At 38.7% G+C, this 19,986-nt stretch overlaps 1 protein-coding gene across 1 annotated transcript in view; it reads right to left on the bottom strand.

The window, feature by feature from the left end:
• The window catches only part of Slc30a8 (solute carrier family 30 member 8), a 28,772-nt gene extending 13,444 nt beyond the window's left edge, over window positions 1-15,328 (bottom strand). Inside the window, 2 exon segments of the mRNA XM_010619657.1 lie at window positions 2,518-2,664; window positions 15,136-15,328. Coding sequence (XP_010617959.1) covers window positions 2,518-2,664; window positions 15,136-15,328 — 340 coding nt within the window.
• Window positions 15,329-19,986: the final 4,658 nt, after the last annotated feature.

The raw sequence follows: 19,986 nt of genomic DNA on the forward strand, positions 1-19,986 counted from the left end.
GACAGGCATGGAATAGATTCTCCCTCAGAGACCTCAGAAGGTACTGACCTTGCTGATGCCTTGATCCTGGGCCTCTATTTTCCAAAACTATGAGACGATAAATTTTGAGTTGAGCCATCTGAAGCCATGCCTTCATTAAGGCAATTCCAGGAAATTAACACAACATATAGAAAAACTCAAGACATATTTAATATTTTGTTAGTCTAGCCAGACAATCTGAAACTACATTTGCAGAAGTTTAAGAAGACTAGACAACAATTTCTGGCTAGCTAGAAAAAGGGACTGGGTTTGTAGATGCCAATGACTACATTTCTTCCCCAGGGGAGCCCAAATCAGTGTACATAAGCAGAGCATTGTCCACTCTGAACTCATGACTAGAGAGGTATAGTGGGACAGCAGCTAGGAGCATAAAGCTCAAAAACCCTGTGCAAAGATCAGGAGTCAGGACTAGACACAGGGCAGGAATCAGAAATGAGTTAGATAAAAATACACACAAGGAGTTTTTGACAAGTGCTACCATGATCGCTGAGAAATCTATTAGGCAAGCAAGGACCTTGGGCTGCTGTACCAATGCGGGAGTCTGTTGGGCCCACCTGCATCTATTGTGGTGCTGTTTAATGTAGTAGCCATCAATTGTGTGGCTATCAAAATGGAAATTAAGTAAAATAAAACATATTGCTCAGTTGTGCTAACTACACTCAAAGTTCTCAATGGCCACATGATACTTCACGTTATAAAATATTGTCATTCACAGTAGAAAGTTCTGCTGAACTTTCCTGGTCTCTGAAATGTCAGTTTTCATGGGTTTCCATGGCCAAGATGACAAAGTACAGCAGCCATCTAAACTGAGTCCACCCTGTGTTTGCAAAGAGTCCCACCATTACAAAAAATCTCTGACCAATGGGATCAGAAAAGATCGAGTGCATGGAAACATTTATGCACGCAGATGATGGGTGCTGTGCTAGGCTCCCCCGATCACGCTGTCACTTTCTGTTTATTGTTTCATCTCTCTCTGAATGTCAGAGGGAAGCAGTTAAAAGCACCTGCAATGGTAAAAAGTGTAGTAGGGAACAAGAACTTCCTTCCATTGTGAACGTGAAGCCCTGCAGTCAGCACTGTCAGCCTCTGATCTGCACTCTGTGGCAGGGAGCACCTGTCTGTGGAGGCTGCCTTTGTGGGCTGCCCTTGCTCTGCCCCTGGATCTCACTGACAGTGATTTTCTCAACCTGTGTGGAAACATGGAGCTGTAACTATTGGTTCCCAGGACATGCACAAAGCATTCAGCCGGAAGCTTTTCTAGCTGATACAGGGAACAGCATAGGGGCAGAGAGGCGAAATTGCCCTGCGTATACTGGGAAGCAGGATGAGTTGTAAAAATGAACTCAAGTAAAAATTTCCCCGGGACTAAAACTTTAGCCTGACCTAGCCCCCTTCCTTAACAAGAGGTAGCCATTCTGATTTTCTTCCAAGAAAGGAGAAATTTCCTTTCTTCTTCTTCCTCATCTTCCTCTTTCCTTTATATTTATTTATTTTTGGTGGATGTTTAATTGATGGTTGATTTGTTGATGGTGTCTTCTTGCTTTCTCTGCTGCTATAATAGAATATACCAACTGATTTATGAAACAAGATTTATTTCTCATCATTTTAGAGGCTGGCAGGTCCAAGATCAAGGCCACAGAAGCTGGCAGAGGCCTCTGGGCTGCACCATTATATGGCAGATGAGAGATCGGGATGCACTCACTCTTTTCATCAGCAACTTAATGGCATAAGTCCACTGAGGAGAACAGGGTCCTCATGGCCTAATCATCTCATAGAGCCCCTACCTCTTAGTAGTGTTACAATGACAATTAAATGTAAACGTGAGGAGGGGAGGAGGGGGTGAAGGGAGGGCAGGGACAAGGGGGAAAATGAGAACCAAGACCTGTCATGTAGAGGTACAAGATCCCAATGATGAATGTAACTGTACTGTATCCCTAAAATATACCAATAAACTCAATTAAAGCTGGAAAAAAAAAGAAAGCAAATGTAAACCTGAGCTTTGGAGGCTGCATTTAAATCACAGAAATGCCCAAATGCTGGGGGCGCAGAAGAGCCCAGGTTCTGTCCTGACTCCCGGGGAGGAGTGCTTCAGTCTCTGCAATGCTCTTAGGCCCTCTGAGCCTTATTTTGCAGTAAGGCAGCAGCTTGACCTTTAGTCCTCTCCCCCAGGGATGTAGAGTAATTTAATGAATGTTATCATGGCTGTTCCCACACAATGAAGCCCTGGGGTTGCTGCTAAAGTGATACACATGTCTCTGCTGTCCCACAAGAGAGGAAGTAGCACCATTAATCTGGCAGTCTGCTGCATTAATATTAAGAACACACATTCCCACAAATACATTTATTCTGTCCTTTGCACCAGACATGTGCCCCTAAGGGATGTTTTGGAACAAGGCTTTGCCCTTTACCTTCTGGCTTTATCCTTGGTTTACCTCTGAAGTACTCTCCTGTCATTGTTGCTTAAATGAGGCACTGTACCTGATCGGTGCCACCCAAATGTCAGCCTTTTGGAGGGAGGCCGTGATGATAGCTACAGGGAAAACAGACTGAGCAGGAAACTAGCCAGGACCACTAAGAGATGAGCAGCATCCGTGACGATGGCTAGACTCCCAGCAAGGTACCCATCTAAGGGTGTGAAATAGGACACAGGGATGAGACCACGGAGGTCAGCTTCGTTCACTGGAGGTCAGCCTGCCAGCCACAGTCAATGAAATGCCAGGCTCACATAACTTTAAGAAAGAGAGGATCTGAAAGCTGGTTTAATTTGACAAGAAACCGAGACCCCCCCCCAAAAAAAAAACCAGATAGGATTTCAGCACAGACCAGTGGATTTCAAGAGCTGGGAGGGAAAAGGTATAAGATTCCGAAGTGTGGGACACAAGAAGTTTTTCTAGGGCCGGGGATTTAGCTCAGCGGTTCGGTGGCCTGCCTCGCAAGCGCAAGGACCCAAGTTCAATCCCCGGTACCAAAAAAAAAAAGAAAACGAAGCTTTTCTGTAAACCAGATGCTGCAACATGCCCAACAGATGTGTTATGATTTGTCTTGTGATTTCTACCATAGTCTTTCTTCACCACTTCTTTTTGCTCCACTAATTTATATTGTCCATGTGAGTTCAAGATCTCTGTTATAAATACTGGGGACAGAAAAGAAAAGTGAAGGTGCATTTCCAATGGGTACACGGAGGGCAACAGTAGTCCAATAAAGGGTAAAAATAGACCCCAGCCATGGGAGTCCTGCTTTGCTTTTCCCTCCATTTGGCTTGTTCCTTTTTCATCCCTCCACTCCTCCTCTGAAAAGCCTTCCAGCTTCCAATATAGAAATTAAGGTGAAACTTTGTCCTTTCCGGCCTGACTAGGGCCTGTGTTAAGAGCAATAACCTTTATTGCTCTTCCTACATCTTCCCAGCAGAGAGCTTTCATGGGCTCATGGACTGATTAGTCCTCCCTGCAGTTCTTTATTGCTTTGTGTACTACAAAGCAAGCGACTGTCAGCCGTCGGCCCCTCCATCACCAGACTCACCTTGTCTCACCTAATGATTAAAAAAATTACATAGATGGCTCATAATTGCAATAATCCCCACAGACCGTTGGCTCTAGCTATAGTTAATAACCAGTTTGTCAAAGTTTAATGGTCTGAAGCAAAGCAGTCTTCAAGCTTGTTACTGAGCTGTCAGTGCAAAAATTGGAATGATTCATTAGCCAAAAGGCAACATTTTGCTAACAAATCAGCTGTCCTTCCAATTATCCTCTAATGTTGCTCTATCTGCCAGACTTAGCCCTGATAATAAAGCTGTGTTAATAATGCATTATTTTTTTGCCTGCAGAATGATTACATGCAGAAAAGCAGCATGCTGCCATCTTAGCAATGAATGATGATGATTCTATGTGCTGTGCTGAAATTGTAGTCTAAGCCAAGGACATAAAGGCTTGCAGGCATTCTTCAGCAGGCTCAGCTCAGTCAAAGGGCAACTCAGAAAGAGAAAGGGCTCACTTTGGAAGAAGCGAGTTAAAATGGAGGACCTAAGATTCACTTTGCCACCATCAAAGCCACTCATAAGAATCATCTAGAAACTACAGGAAATTACAGCTGAGTAATACAGAGCCAACTGTTTGCAAGAGATAGTTAGTGACTGCATTTGTGTTTACTTCTGAAAGCATGAGGTGCTGTTGACAATTAACTTAATCATCCAAGGGGTACTTATTGAGCTCTTACTGTGCGTGGCTCCAGGGGCAGAGAACACAAAGATGAACAAATCTCTCTTTAGTGATCTGCCCAATACACACTGCACTGAAAATCCAATAGTGGGTTGGAACCAGAAAGCACTGGGAGCCTTCAGGAACTGTTCACAGATGGGTAGGGATCAGCATGGAGGAAGGAAAAGACAAGAACAGGAAGAGAGAAGGACAGGCACAAAGACACAGAGGCTGGTTGAATGTTATTCTATGGGTTAAAGGAACTCGTTAAGAGTTTGAGCCAAAGTTGTGACATGTTCACATTTGTAACTGAGAGTGGCCTTTACCAGCAATATGGAGGATGAGTCAGAGGGAGGAGAAGCTGGGGGCTAAAATGCAACAGCAATAATGAAAGGAAATTATGATAAAGGCACGAACTAAGGAAGGCAGTAGCACTTATACTTCTGAGACACTTGGCAAGATGTGCAGAACAGTGCTCCTGAAGGAGGCACGAGAGTCACAGCAAAGATTCAGTCCTGCAAACAGACTCTGTCCACGGCCCTTATGGTGAGGTGACCACAGGACCTCACCTCGGAGCCCAGTAACCACTGTCAAGTCCCCGTGATGTGTTCCACAGAGGACAGAGACGTCTGCTCATCTGATGGACGATGCATGTGTGTCACATCACTAGGCTGTACTACTGTGTGCTATTAATTTTCTTTTTAAAAAAAATCTCTACGTTATAGAGAGCACTGTTATTGTACTATGTGTTATGTCAAAAAAATTCGTCATTACCTAGCCATCCTGAAAGCATGAGGTTTTGAGGACAACACTGCACTTTTCATAGCCACGTCTTGACATTTGTTAAGTTTTCAATACCAGGAGCCTCAGAATATCTGTTGTATCAGCCTCCAAGACCAAGGCTGTAGAAAAAAGCAAGTGCCCGTACCAATGAAACACATAATTACCACATCAACAGCCATCTCTTTCTGTTAGGAAAAGAATTTTTTTTTTCACTCTCAGAACATGCTGTCATTTTCCCCAGCCTGCACCCAGCTCTGAGATTCCTCAGGCAGCCTCACAGTTCGATCCTTGGGTAACTCTGACTCCGGGCCCCGTTTCCCCCAGCAGTTGCCAATTTGAGCTTATACAAATATGCCTCTCTGTGGCTTCTCTACACCAGGCATTGTCAGAAGCAGCAGAAACAGCCCCACTCAGCAGCTCCAAGGTCCATGCAGAGCAGGCTGGTGAGGCTCACACACTTCTTTCCTTAGTCCTCCTCTCTCTGCTGTGTAGCACACTTTGGGGCATTTCTCCCCGTAAACACAGCTCAGTCCGATTCTCTAGCTGGACCTCAACCCTCCACAACCTGACTCTCAATGACCATTCTGGTTGCATCTTCCACTGACTTTAAGTAGGCTCTTTCATTTCATAAATGCCCAAACTAGCTTAAACAGCAGTAAGATTAAAATGTATTGCCTCACACTAGGAGAACAAACCTGGGCGCCACTGGATCAGCTGTTCTAAGGCTCAGAACACGCCAGGACCCTCCTCTTTCTCACCATTGCTACTAATGGTCCTCTTGAGGATAGGCTTCCTTTCCTTCCGTGGGAAAGGTGGTGGTCTAGAAGCTCCACGCCTGAATCATTTCAGCTTACTACTTGTAGAGAAAAGAGAGAATTTATTCAACATAAAGATTTAGAGACCCTGTTCAGCACTGCCTAGCTCTCTCTGAGTCCTGCTTCAGGGAGCCAGGATCAGAAGTGCAACCAGAGCAAGAGTAGGACGGAGCTTGCTGAACAGGAACTGTCAGCCCACTACAAACACTGACTCCTGAACTTCTAAAACTCTGTTTCAGACGGATCCATGAGAAATCTTTCCAGTTAATGTCTGATGTTTTGTACCTGTCCAGGAGCAGCAGTGAATAGTGTGCTGTTTATTGGGGCAGTTCCACCCGAACTGCCCTCTGTATTCATCCTTGAAGGCCAAAGACCTCCCATATCACTCAAAGTGGCATGCTAATATTACAGAGTCTGCCAAAAAATGTACACATCGGGAAAAGAGAAATTTGCACAAATATGTTAATACTAAATTGATAGTCACATCATGAGATCAACACAAGTCATGTTTGGCCTCTACAATTACAAGAGGCACTCGAAGTGGTGGCTGTGACCTTCCAAACATTTATTAGTGCGGTGAACTGCTGCAGTGTGCATGCATATTTCTGGCAGATTCCATAGTTGCTTTCTCTGACAGTGTCGAGAGGGACCTTGGGGAGTGGGGAGCTGTGGACTAGAATCTTCAATGATGGCCAGGATTTTGATGATTGTGAAAGGAGGACAGGGATTTTTTCCATTCCCACAAATAAAGCAGAGACCGTAGGGACTCTGAACTACAATGATTATTTCGCAGAGGATGAATAAATACATTTGGCTGGTACGGGGTAGCCATGCAGGGACAGGGTAAGAAAAAAAATATTAAGAACGTGGCAGTTAGATTGCAGAATTCCTGGAAAATCAAAATAAAACATTTTCATTTTGTCCTGCATGCTCGACCTTCTTAATGTATCGATCTGTCTTTAGCTGGGGTGGTCACGTGTGAATCTAGCAGAATAAGGTTTTGAACCCATCAAACGAGCTCCCTTGGCAAACTCTTCTGTGCTTACCACGGTGAGAAACACAGGAAGAACCGCTGAACTAGGCAAAGAGAGCCGCTGGATAATTTTGAACGTGATGAGAGCAGTGTTTTAGGAAACTCAACTGAATGTCGATACGATTCAAAGTCGAAAGGCTTGAGAGTCAGCACCCACTTCACTCCTCTACTGAGGGTATCACTTTTGACTCTGAGCAAAAGTCAAATCAGAGCTCCTATACCCTAATTCATAGGAATGAGAGGAAAAGGAGGAAGCTGATCTCCTAACTCCAAGTCACCAGCTGTCCATCTCCATTCTAAAAAGAGAAGACATTTTGATGTATTTTAGTAGTACATGTTTGCAATGCCTAATGATTACATTTGTTGGGGGGTTGTGCATGCACGTAGCACACTTTCATTCTTTTCTGTTCCCTTTCTTTCCTATCGCTCCTTACTCCTTCCAACTCTTGATCCCTTTTCCATTTTAAAAAGTTCTATCTAGTATTTCCAGTTTTTTCTTTGAGTCCCTCTTTTTTAAAAAAATCTTTTTTTACCTCCATTCCCTCTATACTCAACTAATTTGGTATGCAAGAAATGTCTCTCGACACAACAAAGGCCACTTATGACAAACGTGCAGCTCTGTACTAACACAGGAAAGGTAGAAAGCTTGTCTTCAAAGATCAAGAAGAAAACAAAGAGAGCCGAGGATTTAGTTCAGTGGTTCTGCTGCCTGAGTCACAAGCACAAGGTCCTGAGTTCCATCCCTGGTACCCACCCCCCAAAAAAGAGAGAGAGGAAAAAAAGAAAACAAAGGTATTCTTGCTTTCCATTTTCTGCTCAACACAATCCTGGCAGTCTTAAGCAGAGAAAATAGTCAAGAGAAAGAAACTAAAGGTTTTCTAATTGGCAAAAAGTTAAATTGTCCTTAAGCCATAAGAAAATCTGTTATATCTAATCCTTAAAATCTCATGAAAGTTTAAGGAGAGAAAATAAACATATAATAGTAAAAGAGTACAGTAATAAATGCAATATAGCAACTAGCCAAAAAATGAAATTAGAAGAAAATTTCATTTAAAATTTCTACAAGATAAAATGAGGTAGGAATAAATTTTACAAAGGAGGAAAAGACATATACATTGAAAACTAAAAGCTTAATGAAAGAAATTTGAAAAGACACAAATAAAAGTTCATGAATTATACTAACTCATATTTTTAAAATATCTATGCTACCCAAAACAACCTACAGAGTCAGTGCAAATTTTATCAGAAATCCATTTACTTTTTAGTTCTTAGTCTTTTATCGGAAGGGCTACTGACTAAAATTTTTTTCCCACTCTGGGTTATCTCTTTACTCTGTTGGTGATTTCTTTTGTGGTGCAAATACTTTTTAATAAGATGATATTCCAGTCATTGATTCTTTGCACTGTCTCCTGTGTGGTCTGAGTTTTGTTCATGAACTCATTGCTTACCTCGATGTCCTCAAGAGCTCTTACCTACTCTCTCCTCAGAATTATTTAGTGCTTATCTTTTAATATTTAGACCTTTGATGCACTTTGACTTTAGTGCACAGTGAGAAACGTGGGTCTAGTTTTAATCTTTGGCATGTAGAAAGCCAATTTTTCCAGTACAACTTATTTAAGAGGCTATCATTCCTCCAGTGAATTTATTTGGCCCCTTTGTCAAAGATAAGGTGGCTGAGTATGTTTGGTGTTGTTTCTACCCCTTCTAGTCTGTTCCATTGATCCTCAGGTCTGTTTTGCTGTTGTTGTTGTTTGTTTTTGCAGTACCATGCTGTTTTTATCACTGTGGCTCTAAAGTATAATTTCAAGTCAGGATTATGATGCCCCTTAACTTGTCTTTTTTGCTCAGAATTGTTTTTGCTATTCTAGGTTTCTTCTGGTTCCAAATAAATTTTAGGAATGTTTTCTCCATTTCTGTGAGATATGCTAATGGTGACTTGATTGAGATTGCATTAAATCTGTCTAACAATTTTGGAAATGTGGCCATTTTCACTATGTTGGTTCTCCCTACCCAAGAGAGGGCAATATCTTCCCATCTTCTGATATCCTCTTCAATCTCCTTTTCAAGAATACTGTGAATTTCTATGTATAGGTCCTTTATTTCCTTAATTAGATTGATTCCTAAATATTTCCTTTTTTCAGTGCTATCATGAAAGGTGCTGTTTTCCTTGTTCTTTTTCAGTTATTTTGTTATTTATGTACAGGAATGCTATTGATTTTTGAGTGTTGATTTTGTATCTACCTATGATACTCTATTTGGTTATTAAATCTTGTAGTTTTTTGGTAGAGGTTTTAGGGTCTTCTATGTACAGCATCATGTCATCTGTAATTTCTTCCTTTCCTATCTTTATTCCTTTTGTTTCTTTTTCTTCACTAACTGTTCTGGTTAATGTTTCCAGAACTATGTTAATAGGAGTGCTGATAGTGGACATCCTTGTCTGGTTCCTGATTTTATCCCTCAGATATATCTAGAACATAAGAACATATAAAGAATTGAAAAAGTCTGACCCCCCAAATTTAAAGACCCAATCCAAAGATGGGATATGAAATGAACAGACAGTTTTCAGATGAAGAAGTAGAAACAGCAAACAAATACATGAAAAAAATGTTCAACATCACTGGTCATACAGGAGATACAAATTAAAACAACACTAAAATTCCACCTCACTTTGGAAAGAATGGATATCATCAAGAAATCAACCAACAAAAAATGCTGGCCAGGCTGTGGGGAAAAAGGAACCCTTCTCCACTGTGGGTGATAGTACAGACTGGTGCAACTATTGTGGAAATCAATGTGGAGATTCCTCAAAAAAAGCTAGGATCTGAAGTCCCATTGACCCAGTTCTTCCCTTGCTGGGTATCTTCCCAAAAGAACTAAAAGCATCCTACTACAATGAAAATGTGCACTCATGTTTACAGTGGCACAATCTGTAATAGCTAAATCTTGGAAACAACCCAAATGTCCATCAATCGATGAATGGATAAAAAAGGTGTGTTTTTTTATACAATGGAGTACTACTCAGCCATAAAAAGATAAACTTGAGGAAAGGCAGGGACAAGGGGAAAAAATGAGAACCAAGACCTGTCATGTAAAGGTACAAGATCCTACTGATGAATGTAACTGTACTGTATATATAGATTGCACCAATAAACTCAATGAGAGAAAAAAGATAAACTAGAGATTATTTATAGCTAAATGGATGCAACTTGAGACTATACTCTTAAGTGAAATAAATGAGACACATATGTATAATGTCTCTCTAATAACTTGAGGAAGCAGGGACAAGGGGAAAAAATGAGAACCAAGACCTGTCATGTAAAGGTACAAGATCCTACTGATGAATGTAACTGTACTGTATACCTAGATTGCACCAATAAACTCAATGAGAGAAAAAAGATAAACTAGAGATTATTTATAGCTAAATGGATGCAACTTGAGACTATACTCTTAAGTGAAATAAATGAGACACATATGTATAATGTCTCTCTAATGTGGGAAACTGAAAGGGTAAATAAAAACTAAAAGGTATAATAGATAAATAGGAAGAAACTGTTCAAAAGGAAAGAGAAACTGTGAGAGGAGGAGGGGAAAGATGAAAAATTGATAAAAGAAGGAAAAAATGAAGACAAAGCATTTTGTAAATGAATGGAGGTTAAAGGGAGGGAAGTGGAATGGAAGAAAAGAGGAATCAAAGTCTATCACGCATAGGTACAAACTCACTTCGAAGAATGGAATCATTATACATATATTTAAATGGTACCAATAAAATTAATTTTAAAATCTTTAAAAATTCAATTACATTCTTCACAGAAATGGAAAAAAATTGTAAATTTTGTATAATATCACAAAATACTCCAAATAGCCAAAGCAATATTGAGAAAATAGAATAAATCTGGAGATATCACACAATTTGACATCAAAATACACTACAAAGTTATGCCCAAACCACTACAGGATTGAAACAGCATGACATTGGCATAAAACCAGATATATAGACCAATGAAACAGAATAGAGATCCTAGAAATAAATTGATGCATCTATGGTCAGTCGATTTCAGACAGAAGCCAACACACATGAAAAAAGGGCAGTATCTTCAATAAACTGTTTTGGAAAAACTGGATTATCCACAAGCAACAGGCTAAAATTTGACACTTAGACAACATACCAATGTCAAATCAAAATGGTTTAAAGACTTAAATGTAACACCCAAATTTCTACTACTGGGAGAAAGGCTCCCTGACATTGGCATGGATAACGATTATTTTTAAATGGGACCTCAAGTGCACAGAAAACAAAAGTGAAAATTGGGTATATATTCAAACTAAGGTAAATTTGCCTTCCTAACAACCAGAAAATGTAAATTCAAACCACAGTGTCAATATACCAAGCAGTATCTACCTTCCTGTATCCATCCCAACATTTTTCACAATAATGAAACTATGGAATCAATTTGTGCCCATGAGTGAATGATTAAATAAAAAATTGTGATACAATGGAATGCAACTCGGTCATAAAAAATAATGATGCTCTAACATTTGCATCAACTTGGATAAATGTGGATGACAAGTTAAGTGACCTAGACAAGCACAGAGAGAAAAACTGTACCCAATCTCACCTGATGTAGAAGCGAAAAATGCTGACTCAGAGCTCCCAGAGCACCACCTTTCCAAACCACAGTCCAAGTGGCTTCTTTTTTTTTTTTTCCAGTTTTTTTTAAGTTTATTGGTACAATCTAGGTATACAATACAGTTACATTCTTCATTGGGATCTTGTACCTTTACATAATAGGTCTTAATTCTCATTTTTTCCCCTTGTCCCTGCTCTCCCTTCACCCCATCCTCCCCTCCCCATTTACAAACACTTTATTTCCATTTTTTTCAGTTTCTCGTATTTTTTTGCTCTCCCTTATTACCTTTCCCCCACCTTTCCCAGTTTCCCCACACCTTTAGCCCTTTACTTCCTATTTCACATTATTAATTATTTCATTACGATCCTGTGTACTATTATAGTTTTCCACACCAGAGAAACTATTCGGTATTTCAGTTAAAGAAATCTCTGTATGAACATTAAAAATAGGGAATCCTAAAATATAACTAAAAAGGAAAGTAAAAGAGAAAAGGCAATGATGTAAAATTAAAATAATCCTTAATTCTGAAGATGAAAATGGTCCCTTAACATATTTAAATTGCTTCTTGCTCTTGTGATCTTACCTTATTCTTTTTTTTCATTATTTAGAGAATACTTTTTAGTTTCTGTAATCAAACCCACGTAGATATGACCTTACATATTTAGTATAATGCGTTACCCCTGTACAAATGGAAAAATAAAAATAAAAAAATTAACATTTCTAGGCCAATATGGCTTCTTTTATTAAACTTACATTTTGCAAATCTTTTATATGAGAAACTGAATACTGTCCATAATCTTAGCAATTATATACTGCACACATATCAGTGGACCCACGAGGGGATTTTTCTAGATTGGAACTGCATAACTCCATCAAGCTATTGTGGCATTTCATTCAAAAGACTTACCTTTGCTTTAGAATTTGTGTGTTATTGGTTAATTTTGTGTGTTTTGATTAGAAGGTTGTGTTTCAATCTGGAAGTTGATTTAGACTAGATTTATATAAGTACTTTTCTGGTTTTCAAAAGTTATAGAAGTTTAAATTTGACTGCATACACCAGTGGAATTCATAGCTAAAATAAACCAGCTAACTCCAGCTGATAGATATTATAATGGAAAAAAGTAGCTTGCCAGAGTCTATTTTCCTCTGTTAATAATTTAGCCATCTTCTTGCATGAGAGACAGAAAAGGAGGGCACCAAAATACTGGTAACAGAGTATGACAGGTAACAGTGGTAGCAGATAGGTAGTAGCTTTTAGTTCTCTCTATCTACCAGGAAACCTCCACTGTTCTTTTTTTATATTTGAGGAAAAAATAAAGCAATAGTGCATTCCAAAATCTTTGAACTGAGTAAATTCAGAGGTGAGGCTATCATGCTCCATCGTATGACAATAAATTTGAAAATTTCAGTAAGATGAGTGACTTTGGGAAAACATAAATGGTCAAGATGTTCTCAAGAAATAGAAATTTTGAGTGCATTCGTGAGTGAGGAAAAAATTAAAACATATATCAAGGACATATGTATAAAAATGTTTCTAAAGCCAGGATGTTCTCTCAAAGGAAAAGATAATTATAATGTTGCATAACTGTTTGACTTTTTATTAAGAGAAAGTTTTTAAACCTAAGCTTTCCATTTTAGCATGCATAATTCAGAGTCAAAAACCTGTAAAAACAGCATCAAGAGGGAAAAACATAGTGAAAATAAATTATAAATAAAATTAGTGTTCTCAGATTAATTTATAATTAGATTGGGAGAGAACTGAATGAAATGATTCTCATATTTAATTAAGATAGGAAACAGGAATAAAATCTTTTGTTTTCTGTTAAGTAAAAAATAATGAGGAAACAACAGACATTAAAACTATGAGCTCACATTAAAATGTATGCTACTGACAAAAAATAGGAACATGATTAATGAACTACCTTAGAAATAGACTTTACTATTTATAAAAGTTTGATAATTTAAAATGTCAAATATCATTGGGGGAAATAACTATGCATAAGTGCTGCTTAAAGTTTTGTTAGATATTTAGAAAATCAATTTTCAATCCTTAGAACATAAAATATATCTAACTTTATATTGTTTAAAATTAAAAGCAAATGTTTAAACAATGCCCCAAAAGACATTTACCATCTCAGTAGATGAAGAAAGATTATAAGCACCAAAACAGTAAAAAAGTAGTAAACTCAGTTCAAAAGCTTTATACAGATACCTAGATCAAATTTAAAATTTATCAAAGTCAAAACAATCTACAAATAAAGAAATTGTAAACATATAACTGATACAATAAAAATTGAACACCCTAACTATATAAAGAGCTTCCAGAGATCAATATAGAGAATTACAGAATTCTCTAAAAGACAAATGAACAACAGATATTAAGAACTGAGTGTGTATGCTCAATATGTATCCATTTTCCTATGAATGAATATAATTTCTCATTCTTCATGGCTAAGTAGTATTCCATTTTATAGAACGGGAGGAGGGGTGAAGGGAGGGCAGGGACAAGGGAAAAAAGTGAGAACCAAGACCTGTCATGTAAAGGTACAAGATCTCAATGATGAATGTAACTGTACTGTATACCTAAAATGTACCAGCAAACTCATTTAAAAAAAAAAAACTGAGCTTAGTAGTGAAATCCTGTAATCCCTGCATTTAGGGAGGCTGAGATAGAAGGGTCATAAGTTCAAGCCCTACTTGGGGAACTTAGTGGTATGCTGTCTGAAAAAAAAAGGAGGGGGTAAAATATAGTTCAGTGGTAGAGTGCCTCCAGGCTGATCCCCAGATATATATATATGTATATATATATGAATGTGTGTGTGTGTGTGTGTGTGTACATATGTGGGGGGGTAAGGAGGAGATACATAATAGAAGGAAATATACTACATTAATAACTAACAACTATGCAAAAATACTCTTAAAGAGCAATAATTAGAGAAATGAATATTAGAGTGCACATTCATCCTTGCATTAACACAGATTTTTTAGAAGATTAATGTAAATTCTAATAGAGATTTGGAGAGAGAATTCTTAGACAGAACTGGAAGTCATTTAAATCATTTTAAGTTTTATGAACAATGATATGATTCAAGAAGTAAAAAAAAAAAAATCATGTCCTTCAACCAATTATTTCCACCTTTAGAAATCTCTTTGAAGGGATTAAGTAGAAAAGCAGGCCGAGATTTATTCATGACTCTTTCATTGCTGTATTGGTCCACAGGCGGGAAAAACTCTGAATTTCTAACAATGGAGAAATGGTTATGTAAATTACAGTGAAGCATTTTATAGAATATTGCTCAGGCATACAAATGTTTTCGAACAGTAGTTGATAATATAGTCAAAGCATTCAATATGCTCTCAATTATGTAAAAAAAAACCCATGAAGCACACATAGAAAATATATTATACAAAATACTCCATAATGTTATTGGAATTTATGGCTCGAGTGTGGGTTCGTAATGAATTTGGTTTTGTTTTCTTCTGTTTTCCAACTTATCTACACTGAGCATATTGTTACTTTATTCCTACAGAAAATATTGAATCCTACTTTAAAAGAATTTAGGTAACCCTCCCATAGTGGTGCACAGTTTCCTTTGATTGCTTTTTCAGTCAGAGGAGTCTCCCGGGCCTTACTCATCCACGACCTCGACGATCAGGAAGAGGAGGCATAGGGCTGAACCAGCGCCCAGTCTCCACATGGTGTGCATGTGCTCTTTCGCCTCCGTCCTCTGTGGTCTCGGGTTTGCAGTGGCAGTGATCGATGCTGCCTGGCTCCAGCTCCCCTGGCCTCGCTCTAGGACCCTGATCTTTACTTGCAGGGTTCTGTTGAAGTTCCATACTGAGGATGAATTTGGCAAAAGTAAAAAGTGAACATGGCTGCAAGTAGACACCTACCTCAGTGACAGCCCACTCATTCTCAGGACCACTATTAGAACTCTTGCCAAGTACTTAGAAGTTGTAACACACAGCTTCCCCTGGCGAAGGGATGTGCAAACAATGTACCATTAAAATTTTTTACTTTTAGTTAGCCAAGCTCTTATCCAGTCAATAGAAACCAAACAATTAAGTTATTAAAGAAAAGGAGAAACAAAGCAGATACACTTTAATGTGAGTCTTTCTTAGATATTTCCCTGAGAAAAGATTTTCACACTGTGTTAACAAACAATACAAAATAATCAGGGACATTGTAAAATATGTGTGCATAACCTGGACAGTACACAGGGACACATCAAACTCATTACAATGATAGCACTTTTCCCTCTGACTCATTCTGACTCATAAGGCATAATCTAAAGCCATTTATAGAATCTTAGAATTTCACAAGTGAAAGCACAGTAGATAACCTTTCAGTCCAGCTGCATAGTTTCTGAGCTGAAATAACTGAGGTTCAGAGAAGTTAAGTAGTTGCCAGGAAATTATAGGCAGGGAATCCCAATCCATTCTCCTACTGCAGCATACCCTATACCAGGACCAGTGCACTCAAAGCCAATTTTAACTGCTCCAGGTATCAGTGTCCATGGGTCTTGAACTAGTAATATTTAAAATATTTTAATAAATTTATTTGAAAATATTAATGACATTCTTATAATTAGGAACTTTGCATTTCTGGCTCTGGAAAGTAAAAAGAGAAAGAAAAAGTAATAAATTAACTTCCACTGGAGAAGTTATTTCATTTGGCTTATCACCATCTGGAATTACATGTCTGATGGTTTGGGTGAATTAATGATTTTTATGGTGACTCTAATAATCATCATATTTGTATTCTTCTGAAAAACATATATTTATTTATACAGAAAAGCACAAATCACAGAGAAAAATTATTGGTAAGCATATCTCCAAGACCCAAATATTACTGACATTTTATTACATGACTTTGTGATATACAAATATATATTTAACATAATTAAGGTCTATCATGATAATTTGAGTTCTAAGTATGGAAAACAAAGCTTTTGTTGGAATAATTAGTGAGAATTATTGGTCTGTAGCTGAAAACATACAGATAAATCTAAGCTTCAGGAATGGTTTGATTGGTAATCCAGTTCTATTTTCCTGTTTTTCTCAAGTGTATCTTAAGTTAAAGCTGGTCTTCTTCATGACAGTGAGATGATGGCCAAGGTAAACAGGCTACATGATTGCTTTTTCATATATAGAGAGATAAAGTATTCCTTCTCACAACTGCTAAGCAAAGCCTGAAGGTGCATGCTAGTTTGGCCAAATAAGAACCAACCACAATCATCAGATGAATACAAATGAACTAACTGACATAGGCCTTGTTATATTGACAGAGAGTAATCTAAAAACCTACAAAATGTTAGGAAAATGATTTCTGTTGTCTCTAACAGCAATTTCCTTTACTTAGTCTAAGATTAACAGGAGGCATTGACCATGAAATGGGACAATTTCCTTTCCAAAAATGTGCTCATGCAAGCTGCCTATAAGTCATATTCTTATAATTAATATTTGCCCAATATATTGTTATTTGCTGAAAATATAAAATGGAAATTACCTGGTCAAAGTGTCTAAGGATTTTGCTGTGCATAACCCAATTGGCTCTCACATGATGGTATCAAGGATAGCACTGAGGGTTTTGAGCAGATCAAAATAATCTCTGTTGTACTGAGAGCCATTTGGCAGGCAGCAGAGTGCTTACATCTGTAAATGAGTAGACTTTACAATGCAACAAACACAGTGTTCAGTGAAAACCAATCCAGAGGAGCCTGAGTTCTGATATGGAGGCAGGGAGAGCTGTACTCTCCTTGTGTAAAGAGGCAGCAGGAGGGAGGTGAGGCCACCATTATTCTGGCCCTGTGCACCTGAGTGCTCTCACCAGAAATTTGGCTCTATATTTTTCACCAGGCTGTGGCTGGAGAAAAGCAGGTCCTAGGTGACCAGGAGAACTTAACATGGAAGAGCTTAAAGGTCAAATCCAGTAGGAATTCCACCAACAAAGCCATGCCTAGGTTACACCAAAGGGGATTATGAAAGACCTGGCTAATTTTCTCACTGGAGTCCTGTTTCCCAGTTCTAGACTCTCACAGTAAGAATGTGCTTTGACCTTGGATTCCTTCTGAAAGCACTGGGCCAGAATCTAGTAATAAACTTCAGAGGACCCATGAAATTGGAAGCAGTGTGTTTTGTGTGTCTATGTGCGCATGTTTTACGGGGAAAGCAAGAGCCCACCATCTTCACTGGTCTTCAAAATGGAACTGTGATGCCAAAAGAACTTAAAAGCAACGTCAAAATGTATTCCTCATCATTTCATCAGAGCAAAGTGGTCTAAGGTCTCTAGATGTAGAACAGGCTCCTGATCTGAAAGTGATATAAATTCCAAGAAGTATATTTTAAGAAGAAGGCTAAGAAGCAAAGGCTGGGATGCATCTAAAAGTGGAATGAGGCACCCAGGCAAGGCTGGGGAAAGAACCTCAGCACTCCTCTGGTGTCTCCAATCCTGGAGACTGGCATGATGTTCATTTTTATTCAGACTTGTTGGGATGCATCACTTTGAGGTGAACATAGCAAGCCTTTATTATGAGGAGGATCTGCTGGGCTACCTCCCAAAAAAGGAGGAAAAGCAACATGGCAGAACAGTGCAAAAGCTTTTTAAAAATATGTCATCCCACTGTGCCGCCATCACTCCAGCAAGGAAGATGAGACCTGGGATGCTGTGCTGAGATCCCTTCTCCCTCCAGCCTTCTTGGGCCCAGTCAGCAAGACTGGGTGGCAACAACCTCCCCTGCCTGCACCACCATCAGCTCCAGTAGGGAAGGTGGCCATGTGGGCACCCCTGAAACACCCCCCCATCCTCACACCCCTGACTCTGCTCTCAGATCTCCTGCTTGTGCCAGTCCTTGTTTCCACTCTGCAGAGGCATAGGTAGTCATAGAGGGTATTTTTCTGAGCTCCCAACTTTGAAAGTCTTTGAAGAAAGGGAAGAGGGAACTGGTGGTGAAACTGTGGGGAGTTCAACCCCACAGGAGGTCAGGGACTCAATTTGGGCCTTGCAGCCCAAAATCAGTCTGAATCTCAAGGGTCTGCCATCTGCTAAATGAGATCAAAGGACTTAGTTCTGCACATGGCTGTGCACATTGTATATTATGACAGCAGAGATATAGTCTGAAAGAGGCCCTTCAAATTCAATTTTTTCTTTCTTTTCCTCACTCCACTCTGCAAATTCTTTCTTTTTTCTGTCCTCTTTCTCCAACACAAAATCTTGCTCCACCATATTATCGCTTGTCTCCATTTCTGTTCCTGCTCCTGCCCTCAGATTTCTTCCTTTATCATTTTGTCTTTTTTCTTTATGTTCTTTTCTTCTATCATTTTACCTCACTCAAGGGTCAATAGTTTCAAAGTAAAGTGAGCCCCTTTTACTGTTAAGTGGTTACATTCTTGTCCTTATTCTTTCACTCTGTCTTTCCCTTATGAATTTAACAATTTCATAAAGATTATATGGTCATTCTATGTCCTCTGGTTTTACCCAAAACCTTCGCCAATCCTTTTTCTTATCTACTCCTCTCATCCTAACTCTGTCTAAGTCCCCATCCTAAATGGTAAAGATGTTATATTGAAGAGTTTATTCACTGCAAACATATTTTGGACTGTTTCATGATTTTAATCTAATTCATATGGTTTAAAGGTGATAGATTAATGACTACCACAAATGGTCAATTTGTAAGTTGTGCTTGAACCTTTTGTGTTGCTGATTGTATCAATTGGGCTAAAGGATTGTGATTGATTTAATTAGTTGTCTTCTCTGATATTAAGAAAATGAGACTGTCTGGGAGTCATTAGAGACTCAAAAGCTACAGCACAGCTATATCAGGAAGATTTAAGTAACAACCCAGAAATTAAACCAAGAACAACCCAACAACAAAAACAAAAATTGGAAAACACTTAAGCAAGACACAAAGAAAGACTTCTGGTTCAAAAATGGCAAATAAGGATGAAAAATCTGATGGTGAACTAGCAGGACACCCTGAATTCATAGCACAGGAATTAACAAAACAGATCAATCAGGCTCTAGAAAATTCAAAACAGAAATAATTTCCCAGATAACCATAGAGATGGTGAGCAAAATGAAAGACATGATTTGAGACTCTAGAACAGAAACTGAGAAAAAAATAGATGAGCTCAGGACCATGATAGAAGCTATGTAGGCACAGCATAAGAAAGAAATGGAAATAATTAATGGCCAACATAGGAAAGAAATGGAATCCGTAAAACAGATTCAAAGAGATATCCAGATTAAAAACTCTATTGAAAGTGTTTGCAGCAAAATAAAAGAAGGCAAAGATAGAATCTCAGATATAGAAGATAGAATTGCACTCAGTGACCATGAAAAGAGAGGTCTCTTAAAATCAGTAAGGGATCATGAGAAATCAATCCAACAACTCCAAGATGATACAAAGAAGAACAACATAAGACTGATAGGAATCCATGAAGTACCAGGAGAAAATCCAAATGACTTATAAAAGCTGTTCACAGAATTAATGACA

Source organism: Fukomys damarensis, unplaced genomic scaffold (assembly GCF_012274545.1).
Source record: "Fukomys damarensis isolate Sample0158 unplaced genomic scaffold, DMR_v1.0_HiC HiC_scaffold_5, whole genome shotgun sequence".
In the NCBI taxonomy this organism is placed as follows: domain Eukaryota; kingdom Metazoa; phylum Chordata; class Mammalia; order Rodentia; family Bathyergidae; genus Fukomys; species Fukomys damarensis.